General features: G+C 42.5%; 1 protein-coding gene across 1 annotated transcript in view; it reads right to left on the bottom strand.

Moving 5' to 3' along the window:
- cdk19 (cyclin dependent kinase 19) overlaps positions 1 to 11,117 on the bottom strand; it is a 47,866-nt gene extending 36,749 nt beyond the window's left edge. Inside the window, exons 1-2 of the mRNA XM_064340006.1 lie at positions 10,833 to 11,117; positions 4,781 to 4,856 (exon numbers count right to left, since the gene is read on the bottom strand). Coding sequence (XP_064196076.1) covers positions 4,781 to 4,856; positions 10,833 to 10,960 — 204 coding nt within the window. The 5' untranslated portion in view covers positions 10,961 to 11,117. The remainder of the gene's footprint in view (positions 1 to 4,780; positions 4,857 to 10,832) is intronic.
- Between the last annotated feature and the right edge of the window lie 2,511 nt (positions 11,118 to 13,628).

The raw sequence follows: 13,628 nt of genomic DNA, 5'->3' as shown, positions 1-13,628 counted from the left end.
CTAAGGCTTCTGCACAAAGATTATAACAACAACAAAACAAACGAAAGCACTAAAACTCAGGCCTCTGCAACCACAATGATGCACATGAATGCAGACAAGGTCAGAATTCACTCAAACCTGGCATTAAGCTAAGGCTTCTGCACAAAGATTATAACAACAACAAAACAAACGAAAGCACTAAAACTCAGGCCTCTGCAAACAGAATGATGCACATGAATGCAGACAAGGTCAGAATTCACTCAAACCTGGCGCAGTACATAATACTGATGCTTCACAAAGTGGTTCTAAGGCACAGACCCAACCAAAACAAACAATTCTATCACGTTCCGCCGCATTGGAACAGTCACATAACGAGGACCGATGCACTCAGTCGTCAGCTACCATCATTGCAAGCAGCCACGCAAATCACCTCTCCAGGGAGGGTGCTTATGCAAAATTTCATTTATCTGATATGGTCCAGTTCCCCCCATTCTGACTCCATAATGCTTTAGTTCTCTTATCAGTAAGACCAGCTATAATAATCCCGGCAGCCCGTGAAGAAAACAGAATCTCCCCTGAGGTGAAGTAAAAATCTCAGCCCACAAGTCATGACTCACGTAAGTAATTGCATTGCAATTGCACACCATCATAGTCAGAAGGCAGAATCATCCTCTGGATGCTATATTAAGCGGTTGCAAGGTGACCAAACAAAGTTGTTGACAGTAGGACATCGCTATCAGTCTACCCCAGGGGGTAGGAAGGGGGGTAATATTATTATTATTATTATTATTTTTGCTGAAGAGAAAATTTCGCAAACTCACAAGCAAAGCTATACAGATATACTGAGATTCAGGCTCTCTAAGAAATCCATTATCCATTAAATGGTGTTACAGGCTGGTATCATAATCAGTATTCTTTCGTAAGGCTTCTGACATCAGACGGTACGGGTTGCCGTAATGACAAGTTGACTAATGAATTTGTTTTTCCACTGTGAAGAAGCACTGAGGCGTCCTGTAGGTCAGGGGGTAGCAACAGTGGAGCCCGGAGAGATGCATTCTGTGCCTTCTGATTGGCTCTCAGGGGGGAACCGCCCGTATCTGGAAAGAGCAGGTATTGGCTCTGGAGTTCAGATCAGGCAAAATAAAAGACTGAGAGGAAGTGCATAAATGCAATGGCCTGCAGGGTTAGTATTCTAGGATTCACTTTCCTAAGATTTCATACACAATGAATAGGAGTGACTCTTGTACTAAGGCTAGTTCCAGTCCAGCAGAGACCTGTTCTAGGCTGTTCTTATCTCTTTTTTTTCTCCTTTCAAACAGGCCAGTAATAATACAGAGTGCAATACTACAGGGATGAAAGAGACAATGATATTAAATGTGAAATAAAACCAACTGACCATAAACAAAGGCACATGTCTTTGACATGTCTGTGATTATTCTTCTCTGTTGCTCACGTTGCGCTCGCCTTTTGCGTACAATTTATGGCTGCGTTTCCTAAAACGTGTCATGGAAAAGGTCCAGAGTTGTTCACAAATGATTTATGTCACTGAAACATGAAACAGCAGTGGAAGCAGAGACTGCTACATTGCTATGTGTAGTCTGGCCAATTTTTTTATATTGTTCCACTTAACGTAATATAGAGCCATTTGCCTAGAGTTTAACAATTGATTCAATCAGATATGTTTAGTGTTCACTGTGCACTTGAACACACAGGCATTTAGCTAATAACAGATAATGTGCGTGACACGTCCAAAACAAGCTTTAAAATAAGCCAGCATAAAATGTGCAAAATCAGAATCATTATTCATTACTACTTTACAAATGGCCAAAGCCCAACTGGGGAGCTTGAATCTTGTAAATAACTACAGGGGCAGGAATTCCCAAGATTAATACAGTAATTTTTTTCATAATTGAATGGGATCAGAGGGGAGGGGGGATACATGAAAGGTCAGATAAACCAGTAAAAAAAATTAAAATGTAAAGCATGGCATCTGATGACATTTTGAAATGTCAATATGCAAAATGAATTCATTCAACAATTTTGAATAGGCTTATTTGAATATGTTAAAAAAATTAACATCATAGTTACAGAATTAAATACTTGACCGAACATGGACATTGAGCAACAATAAATCACACGAATCCACTGCAATGTTTCAGAATTAGCCGAAGTGAAACAAAGGGGAACAGACTGAGGCTTTCACAGTAGTTACAGCATAACATAACATTTAAATTTGAGTGTCTTGTTGTGTTACGAGTTTGAACTGACAGAGTATTTGGCACACAGGCTGGGGAATTGTCACTTGAATGCGTTACTCCAGACCGGTTTTCTGGAAGAGGTCACCGTCCCTCACAAAAACTCACTCCGGGGCCAATAAATAAAATTTACACAACCAATTACTGAACCAGGCTAGAGCATTCTTAATCTATCCCAACGAACACGTTGTACACTTGAACTAAACTAACACAGCCTCATGGTATAACGCATAACCTTGTTGACCGCGGCTCAATGCCAGGAGACCGGAATGAACAGCAGCAGGCCAGAGTGAAGAGTGTAGGGATGCCAGAACCGTCTCTGGCTGGAGGGATCCAGCTGATAACCACCCCCCTCTCTCTCCCCCCCCAGTTCACTCCTGCTTCTGCTCACAACACCCCTGAATAGCTCCCCCCAAACAAAAAAAACATGGCGAACCTCATTATCTTTCCAGGAGCTATGCGCTTGGAAAGAGCTCTCCGCACTGCCAATCTGCTGACAGTCCCTCTTCTAAAAATAACCAGCTGTGTGTTTTTGAAGCTTCTCCAGGAACCCACTGTTCTCTCTCTCTCTCCCTCTCTATCTCTCTCTCCCCCTGTCTCTCTTGCTCTCTCTCTCCTCTCCCCCTCCCCCTGTCTCTCTTGCTCTCGCTCTCCTCTCCCCCTCCCCCTGTCTCTCTCTCTCTCTCTCGCTTCCCTCCTCTTGCTCTCTCCCTCCCTCCCTCCCTCCCTCTGCACTCAGCTGCAGTAGTCTTCGGTGCGTGCGACACGGAGAGGAAAACACAAACAGATGATCACAGGGGGCCACCTGACCTTGAGGCCCGATCTTCTGTCGATCATTTACAGTTTACTATTAACAACTCAGTCATTTGATGGATATTCTTTAGCCGAAGTGACAAACAAAAGTTAGTTTAATATCAGAGATTTATATTTGCGGTCGAGGCTTTTAGCAGAGCGGCTTGCGCAGTTTAACATTTGCTTGATTCCTTGACAGATTTCTGTGTGGAAACTGACGGAAGCGCCTCTGGTTACGTGCCCCACTCGAGGGTACAATGGCAGTGATTCGCCTGAGAACCTAACAACAACAATGCTGAAGTCACAAATCAATGAAGCAACGCAGACTGCTTTCCTTCTTTTTGGAAAATAAATGTGGGCACATTCTATTACTCATTATGTGTAAATGTGCATGATTCTATTTGTGCTGTTATTGCATGCCATCTGGTTTAGGGACGAGTGCATCGGGTGCACAGGAAACTCGCAGGAACTCGATAAACCGCTGAATTCACGTGGCAGCAGGAGTAACCTTCACCGCTGCGGCCCCCGTCCTCTCACTACAAGTGCACACATCTGTGCGAATGTGCGAGGGCAGCGCAGTGCGTGAAGCCCAGGACCCCCTTACATAACGCAGCTATCCTGCGGCAGGGCCCCCTCTCCTACAGGCTCCAGACTGTTTGTCTCGGGGAAGCCAGATTAACGACCGAACGCGGGTACTCTTTATTCAGACGAGCAAGCCGCGGAAATCCGACCTTCCCACGACGAGCGACGTCAGTCTAATGAACGCCTCCGCCTTCGCGAGCCCGCGCGCTAGGCTAGGGGCAAGCGGCGGAGCTGAAGACGGGTGCTGAAAGCAAGCCCTGCTAATGGAGGGAGTCCTCCTCGTGCCTGGCTTTGTTTCACTCAAACAGCAGTGCGGGGCATAAAATGGAGGACACGCAGCACGCACTGCCTGCCTGCCTGCCTCGGGGCACTTGTGCCTGTCAGGTGTAAATCTAACCCAGCCAGGCAGCGCACGGGCGATACATTAGTCATGGAGAGGGCCGTCCTGTGCTGCCCACACATTTTGCGGCCATTTCAGCCTGCCAAAAGGGAAAAAAATCCTCGTACCAGTACAAGAACGTTCATTGAAAACAGAGCTGCAGCACAGCACCATACCTTCGTGGTCGGTTATAAAGCAGTGATCCTGGCAATGTGCCCAAAGCAGAATGCCTGTAGCCCTCAAGGGATTCCCTTTTTGGGTAATTCAGGGGGGAAATGGCTTTTCAATATTGACCTCTCAGATCTTTACTTGACACCCATAATGCAACCTTGGAGTAATGTGGTACACTTTTGAGAAAAAAAAATTTACTCAAACCGTCATTAAGAAAATGATGGACAAACCTTACATTTTCACTGCACTTTACAGGCTATTTATCATTTTTACAGGCTAAACTCACAGGCAAAGGGACACAGAGACTTGGTAGCTCTCAAGACTCATGTACAATTATAAAAAAGCACGCTGAAATATTTTCTTATATAAATAATTTTTCTTCATACATTGCTTGGAATAAGCATAAGCAACTTGTCACACATAAGCATGGAAACTTTCAGTACGGATGTGGTTTCAGTTTGCATTCGTGCCATAATGTAAACCACAAACGCAGCATTAGCCCCAGCAAACATGACCAGGCAAATGTCGGCCATTGATACTGGCCCCAGAATCGCCACTGAGTGCAGCTCTACAATGTGCTATTTCAACAGCTGGCGGTTTTGAGAAGACGGTTTTCACTTACCGCGATCTCCCTGCAGGCGGACATCGATATTCCAGTACCTTCAATCTGTTTCAGTGCATATTCTTTCTCATCTTTCCTGCAAGAGGGGAAGATACGCAAGATTTAATCAAACAGAAACGCTATCACCGGTCACAAACCAACTACCCCCTCACACTATTCTCAACATTTGCCAATGCAATACATACACATTAATGAGCAGCACTATGGTCCCATGAGAATATTCACGCCTTATCATGACCAGAAGCCTTTGGCTCTTTCAGTGCACCTGTATAACCCACAGTTAGATTGGAATATAATTACTTCAAAGTGATTGCTCAGAAAGGTGAAGACCGAGTGAAAGTTGTTGACCATTGAAACAATCACCGTGAGTAAGTAAGACTTGAGAAACCAGAAAGGAAATAACTCTCTTTCGCGGGTATTACTACTACATTCTTACAAGTGAAACAAAGAAACAATTAAAGCCGCAAGTGGCGTTGGGAGGGGTCCAAGCATTGGCACAATTGCGCCCCCTATGGAGCGATTTTTAAATGGTTTTGTCCTCATGGTCATATACCTTCACCCCACATATCTACTGCATTGTCATGGATGTCTCCTAGCCGCTAGGGGTAAAGGCCTTTACTATGTCGTAACACTAAAGGCTGTTTCATACTTCTGCATAGTACAGGTAAAAATGGGTCGGTGTAGGGGTTGTGTGCAATGTGCGGCATGTGCGGTTGCAGACCACGGCCGCGTTGAAGACGCATACCTCCTCAAGCAATTAAAAGCGCGTAGTTAGTAACCAGTGCCCGCATACGCCGTAAAGAAGAACTTCTTTTAGCAGGGAAAAATAAGAATAATAATAATCCTAACAGATACAATAGGGTTCCACCAGCTTCGCTGCTTGGACCCCTAAAAACATATTGCAAACAAAACATTCTCCTGTAGCGGCTGTTCTAGCAGTGCAAGATGTGTTTTTTTTTCTCACAAAAACACAACTTGAATAGACGGCCATTTCAGGTTCTGACCAACCATTTTGTAGTGTCAAAAAAGTGTCCCAAGCCTTTCCTGCAGAAATGCTGGGCGGGCCGAGCAGACGATGCTTTGCACTTCGCACAGAATCTTTTTTTAAAAATACCTGTTTAGCGACTGCGTGGTGCGCCAGTGCATTCTACAGTGCGTGCCAATGCACTGCGGTGGGGCGAAGGGGCGTGGGTGAGAAAGAGAAAGCGGGAGAAGGGAGAAAAACAAGAGTGCGCGCACTGAAGGGGGGGGGGAATGGGGACGGACAGCTCGTGTTGTTGTGCAGCGAGCAGCTCGTGCCCTTCCTGGCTCCTGCCATTAGCATTTCCCTCTGGCCGGAGACAGCCGCCCCCCCCTCCCCAACGGGAGCCCTCCGTTTGTTATCGTGCGCAGCCTCTCCCCCGGAGTCGCCGCGACCGTCGGCCACGCCCCCCTAACCCCCCCCCCCCCCCCGACTCAGCGCAAAAAAACACAACGCGCGGGCGGCTCCGGCGGTGGGCGACAGAGACCGCGCCAGTCCCCTCCGCCGCGTGACGACGACGACACAAAAACACAGCACCGCGGCTCGATGCTTCCTGCGGAGGGCCAATCGGATCGCAGAGCAGCGTGCGGCGCACAGCGCGCGCAGGAGAGACGCTCCTGCTTTTCCTCTCGTTCACAGTGAAGGTGTTTTTGGCGACTGGCGAGCAGGAGTGCGCAGAAAGTGATCAGCGTGAGAATTCAGACGCAGACCAAGCTGATCACACAGGGGACTGTGTCTGGTACAGCATGCAGGGAACTGACCGTTATTTCATTACAGCCGGTGACACAGGATCACTGGTGTTTTGTGAAGGGGAGCGTTGACCTAATGATGACACTCCAGAGAGGATTAGAAGGCCTATATAGGGAAGGTTTCACATAAGACCTTCGAGGAGTTTCCGATTTAGGAAGGCTGTAGATTAGCTAGCTCTTTAATTAGTTTCAGCAGGCTGAGAGCCACTCACAATGCCTCCCTGCAGACATATTGTGTTGCCCATCGACTCCCATTTAGCACTGATATAAAACTGGTACCACGGACCTCTGCCTCCATCACCCCCCCCCCACCCTTTAAGAAAAAGAAGAGCACATTTAGTAAACCTCAAAAAAAGGGCATTTTAAACAAATTTTTAAAAAACCTTTCAGAGTAGAATGAGGATGGAGGTGGTCATTTGTTCAAGGCGAAACAAAGCTCAACGTTAAAGTGTGGGTCTGCCCCTTATCTTTCCATCTCCGCCTTCCATTTCTATCCGAAGCACCAAACAGCCCTTTCAGTGGAGCCCCTCATAACGAGCAGGGGGGAATTGCAGCTGTTATGGGCATTCACATTCCATTAATGTCCAGAGGCTCCTGGAGCGGCTGGCTGGGAGCCAGAGCGGCCGTCGGCACCGCAGAGGCTGGCCGCTGGCTCGCCCGCACCTCGCTCCTCCGCCCCGCCTTCGCCCCGCTCCTCCCCGTCCCGACGGCGGGCCCCACCCTTCTCGGAGCGCAGCCCGGGTTCGCACGTCCTGCCGCTCTCGAAGCGAAGCAGACAGCTCCGCGGCGGGAGAGAGCAGCGCCGCTCGAAAACTGATTTCTGCTCCTTTAATATCTGTGAATCAACACCACTGCGAATGAGGATTCTCCCTCAGTGGTTTCTCAAGATGAAATTATGAATGAATGAACGAATGAATGAATGAACGAATGAACGAATGAATGAATGAATGAATGAATGAATTCATGATTTTTTCACTGAGGTCACAGACCAAAAGGTTGATAATAAATGCAGAGAACAGAGGGAGTAAGTTTGCTTCTTCACCAAAATTTCTGACTCAGAAAAAAACTTACATTTCAAATACAACACAATAGAATACACCATATACAATAAATAGAATATAGCTGTCAGAGCCAGCTTCTTATGGTCTACAATTATCAAAGATTATGCAGAAAAAAAATCATATAAAGAATAGATCAAGATGTACTTGAGCAATCATACTGTTCTCAGTTCTACAATAAACATATCCGGTGACCCATTTCTGCAGCTAATATTTTACTGCGGCAGTAAAACAGTGGAAGCCCAGCAACCTCCTCACTGCTCCAAAGTGCAGTCATACTCCTACTCTGCGTGTAGTCACATTCGCACCTGCACTACTTCCATACTGTCTGCTATCGACATGAATAGCAGAACATTACACTTAATCATCTCAGAGCCCCTTAAAAAAGATCCTTAAAAAAAAAACATGTACACAGTTAAAACAGAAGTGGCGCAAGCATGTTTATTCAAACGCTGGGAAAAGCTTGCTCACCCTCGGGAATAAAGATAAGCATGCAGGTAAGGTAAGATTTCCCACAGACACAATCATCCCAGAGGCAGCATTACTGTTCCCAAAATCAATGAACAACAGGCCGCCATGAACCGTTTATCGTGCAATTTCATGTCCTTCGGTGCAGTAGGTGCTCTCATCCTGAGTGAATAAAAGTTAAAGTCTTTTTTTTCTAACAGCATCTCACACAATCTGCAAGATATGACTACTTGCTATAGCAACTCAGTTAAACAGCCACATTCAGTGGAACAACAACACTGTCCCACAATCCACAATTTAAAACATCCTTTGAGTCTAGCCTATATGACTACACGGAGGTCCAGGTAATTGCTGCGTTTGATTTCCAAAAACGTCTTTTTAAATGCACACCTGTTAAAAAACGAACATGGCTGAAATTGACAAGGATCGGGTCAATGGATTCCTATCAGCACAGAGGCCCTAAAATAGACTTAGGCCTAGCCTATATAGTGTCTGGTTTTCACTCAGTATTTTTCTTTCAGATCAACATCGCTCTAACCATTAAATGTCATGAAACGTTGCTGTCTTTACTTTCTGATGTTTTATGTAGCCTATGTATTACTTACACTATTATTTGACAGAATTATTTATACTAAGTTATTACTGATTACTAATTCATCATAATTACTTTAGGTACAGCAAACACAAGCAGATTTATTGTATATTTGAAATGTTGCAATATGAACAGTAATGTTAAAAGTAAACATTGCTGTATTTTTGTGTATTTAAAACAATACACAGACATTTGTGTTTATGCCAAACACTTAAGAAGTAAAGCCAAAGTGTGATATTTACTTTATTCAGGGTTCAAATGAGATTTCTGAATCCACACATTTTCACATCAAAGTCCATTTACCTGACAATTGTACCAGCAGAAATTAATACCCAGGCTAAATTATAACACATTTTGTTTCACAGAAAAAAGGTCTATAAAATCAAGACATTTAAAAAAAAAAAATCAGTCACACGTTTGATGAGGCACTCTGTTAAGAACCGTAATTTTTCACTGAGAAATTCACAGAAGCTTTTGCAGAAGTTGTCTGACATAAGTTTTTTGTGAATGATTTGTATGACAGAACTTGTCACCTCATCAAAATGGCACATTTCAAACTGGCAGCATGGTCATGCATCGGTTTCCCACTGATTTCATACTTATGGTGAAGTACCAGCTGTCAGTAAAGCATGTTCGTAGTTTATTCAGTTTCTGCATACAAGATCCACATGGAAATGTATTGCAGAAATTGAGAAATGTCCAGCTGAAGTATATTGTAAAATGAAAAACAAACCAATTTTGATGCATTAAATACAATAAGCAACGTTTACGCTATTTTTCAGGAAGCACTTATTGTTCTGGGATTTGTTTTCAATACATTTTTAACAGAAATTGAATAATTGAACAGCAGTTGAGTTCATGAGTTGACCTTATGTTGGGGGATGCTGCAGCTGTTTAAGCCGATTAAACAGCAAAAGTAATGTTTTGAGGGGAAGGTTCTGTAATCTCAATGTCATTTTAATTATTAATTATTACTGATAATCTTAATCTGACCAACTCACGGTCTACTTCTATTTCCGTTCATTTCTATTTCAAAAGGGAACAACTACCCTGGCAATAATACTTGATGATGGCTGTTGTTTCATGTATTCGGAAATCAGGCATTTGAAATAATGTCATCATTATTAAATCATTGACTGTGGCTGTTCAGTGATGCTACATTGTATCAATTCCATAACTTGGTTCTTTCAGAAGGTTCAAAGTAATTTCTTCTGCCCTCCACTACACTGAAAAATCACCTTGTGACCTGCGTAGTAATATGTCGAAAACACAAAAGTTGTAATGAAATGGCTTGAAACTGGTGAAAATGACTGACTTATATGCCGCAATTTTGCAATGATAATGCACGTTTTTGCTAGGTGTACTATGATTAATGGCCAGAGTTCGCTAGCTAAATGTAAACACAACTTTGCCTGACATCGTAGTAACGCAGACTGGCAGCAGCCCATTATGCGTTATGCAATGAAGTACATACAGCTTGCTTATTTTCATCTATATTGTGCTTGAAACATTCTGCATTTGGCAAGGGATATTATATACACACTTAAATGTCACTATAAAATATTGTGCAACTAAAAAATCTCAAGTGGAATAATTTTAAGCGATTGAATGCCACCGGCTTTTCCCTTCCAGATGTAGGCTATTTCTTCAAAGTGACAGGCGCTCAAAAATTGTGTTGTACAGCTTTTAAACTTCTCTTGTTTGACCACAGCAATTTCCCTCCTTTTTAACTTATACCGTACAAGAATTCAAATACCAGAGGCATGCGCTCGCTGTACATGCAGCATTTGCATTTTTGACTACAGGGCTGTTCGAGGAAAAAAATGTTGTTAGCAAGCTAGCTGGTTGGCTAACTAGCTGTGCAGCACGCCATGTAAACTAATTGTCTGGGGAAAAAATGTTTAATGTAACCATTTACCCAAATATAAAGCTTAATGTAATCACCCCTTTGCCTGCACAGGCTGACAAAAAATAAACATCATCACACCGTGTGTTGTTTTGGGGGAGGACCGTTGTGAGTGAGTGAGTGCATGAAAACAAAACAGTCTCAGCAAGAGCACAAGGCAATTCAAATCAATCTCATGACCAACCAGTCGGCTCTAATACGTGTTAACAAAAATGTCCGTGTTTAAATCATAACAATAACGTTTTCAGGTTCTCTTACCCGTCTTTGCGCTTAGCTTTATAAACATGCCCGTAGGTGCCTCGACCCACTTTGCAACCTTCATATTCGAACAGATCTTCTACTCTCTCCCTTTCGGCCGCGAGCTTTGTTTTGAAGTCGTAATCCATTTTCACCCATAAATATTTCTTAATTTACAATAAAATAAAATATTAATTATTACATGCATTAATTAAATAATCTGATCGTTTTATTCCCCCACCATTTCCTTGTTTGGGATTTTGGTCTGCTCCGCTTAATGTTCACTGGCTCGTTGACGTTTCTAGTTGTCACACTCGGTATTCTGGGAGTAGTAGTTTAAAAAAAATCTACTTCGCGATGTCCAAATTGGAAGCTCCTCAAGCGAAAACTACAATCGTCACATCTCTCTGCAGTTACTGCACTTGCGTAGTATTATGCTTTGGCTCAAAAAAATATGCAGCAATGGGGAGTTCATATTTCATTTTTTAAAATATGATAATAATAAATGCTGCAAAGTTGCTGTCTTTTGTATTTTATGCTGTGCTTGAAAGTTAGATAATACATTTTTAAAGTCATGAGCATTCTATTTTGCTAGTCTCATAGGCATTCTGGAATGTCCACAAGATAATGTTAGTTGGCCAGCTAAATAATCTCTGATTATCCTAATTGCCTTCAATACAACCCTGCAACCCTCCGTTTGGACATTTTCATTGACCTGTTCAAATGTGCAGGGCCATAGCGGTCATGCAATTAACAGAATGGAAAATATCTCTTAAACCGTGTTCGCTGAAAATGGGAATGCACAGGTCTGCGTTGTCTGTTTCTTGTGGGCGTGTTCTTGGGCGGAACTGGAGGGAACTTTTTATCGTAAAGAAAGGCCACAAAACGGAGGGTAGGGTTTCCAAGGATCAAATAAAGATCTTTAAAATAAAACATGTGATAATTGTTTTGATAGCTTTGGAATTGGAGATGGTCATAATAGTTTTAATACATATTTGGCTTCATTTTCAATTTTTTATAAAGTGAATTGGAGAACTTCAACAGGACAGGCTGCTTAACATGTTTCAAAGGGAAAAGAAGTGCTACAACTTAAATTTCAAATATTAAAAATATATACATAAATACAGTACCTTCAAAATTACAGTCATAATCCAAATCAATAATGTTAATGAGAATTTTCATTATATCCTAGTATCACTGCTGAATCTAGTTAGCTGGCCTCATAAGCTTTGTGAGGTAAATTAACATTACCATTTTATTCAATGTGTCATGACCTAGCAGTGTATCAAAAGAGGCAAATAATGATAACATTTTGGATCAACTGTCATGTACTGCACTATAGTGCTTCATCTAGCTAACTAGCCGCATAGGCTTTGTGAGGTAAATGGTTGCAAACATTTCCATTTAACCCATCATGTCCTTTATTTTGTGTCTAGCTACTAGCTCCATGAGATAGCTTTGTAGGCTGTGTTTGGTAATAACATTGAACACACATATATTGTTTATTCTAACATAATAGGCTTGTGGTCACACTGACAAAGTGTCATGCTATCGCTCACCATTTATACATTTTGGAGATGTATTGAACAGCACCAGGTGCGCACCTGTGACGATCAATTTTTTGCTGGTCTTGTCTGAAAATTCAAGAAACTAAAAGGCCTTCCCCTGTTTGCAATATACCAGGAATGTCAAACTCCAGTCCTGGAGGCCTGCAGGTATTTGTGATTTCTCCTTTCAATCAGCAGCCATTTAAGGCCTTGAGAACAAGGTGTGTGGACTTTTTAGCCAATCAATGACTTAAATAAATCACTTGAGCTGAAACACACCGAAAACCAGCAGACACTGCAGCCCACCAGGACTGGAGTTTGACACCGCTGCACTAATCTAGACAAACTCCAGTTGATTGATGCACTACTATGTCAGACTTCAGTTTGTTAAAAGAAACTCGGATGAACTTTTTCAGTGAACAATGGAGTGTTACTGACAATCTATCAAGCGCTGGTCTACTTCATCCCCCAACGCATTTCTCTCATAGAAAACAATGGCAGAAGGTGAGCTTTTGACAGATACCAAAAATGGCTGTGTGAACAGGGACTATTGAATGTATGGATAAACAGATAGATACAACTATGGAAAATACTGTCAGCTGGATTAACTGAAGATAACATTATAACTTAATTAAGTCTCGGTAGTATTTTTGGGTAGCAGTGTCATGAATTACATGCTTTATTTACAACACCATTTGTACTACAAGTGAAAATCTACAGTACAAATATAGCTGCATGGGCAGCAATGAGCCAGGTTCCACTGCAATGCTGAAAATGGCCAAAATTGTGAAGAAAAAAAACCTAGTTTGGCAAAAATGTGGAGTATAAGGAGATAAACCTATGTACCAAGTGTTACAATTCCAGGACAAATGGCACTGAGGGGGGACATTTTGTGAACAATGTAAAGATGCCAGTCACAGATTTAAATGTTGTCTTTTGTCGTCTTTGAAACTAACTTCTTACTTGGTGGAGCTCTAATTGGTTACAATACAGATGAATATCATGAATTTCAAACTGATGAGCCTTTCAGACTCCAATTGAAAGTGGAGTCTGAAAGGCTCATAAACTATTGCCTTTATTTTTTTAACCAATCACTATTTTTTTACAAACTGTATTCAGACACATTTACTGACAACACATACCAAATATGGCTTCATTTGGGCTTATGGTTCATGAGAAAGTGTCTTTTGAAGGCATTGTAAAAAAATTCAAAATGGCGGCAAAAAATTTAGGCACAGCTTATGAGTCCTAGAGGTAAAAATGACAACCA

Source organism: Anguilla rostrata, chromosome 6, assembly GCF_018555375.3.
Source record: "Anguilla rostrata isolate EN2019 chromosome 6, ASM1855537v3, whole genome shotgun sequence".
Lineage (NCBI taxonomy): Eukaryota > Metazoa > Chordata > Actinopteri > Anguilliformes > Anguillidae > Anguilla > Anguilla rostrata.
Note: the sequence above shows the minus strand (reverse complement) of the source record. Positions and strands in the feature narration are given on the sequence as shown.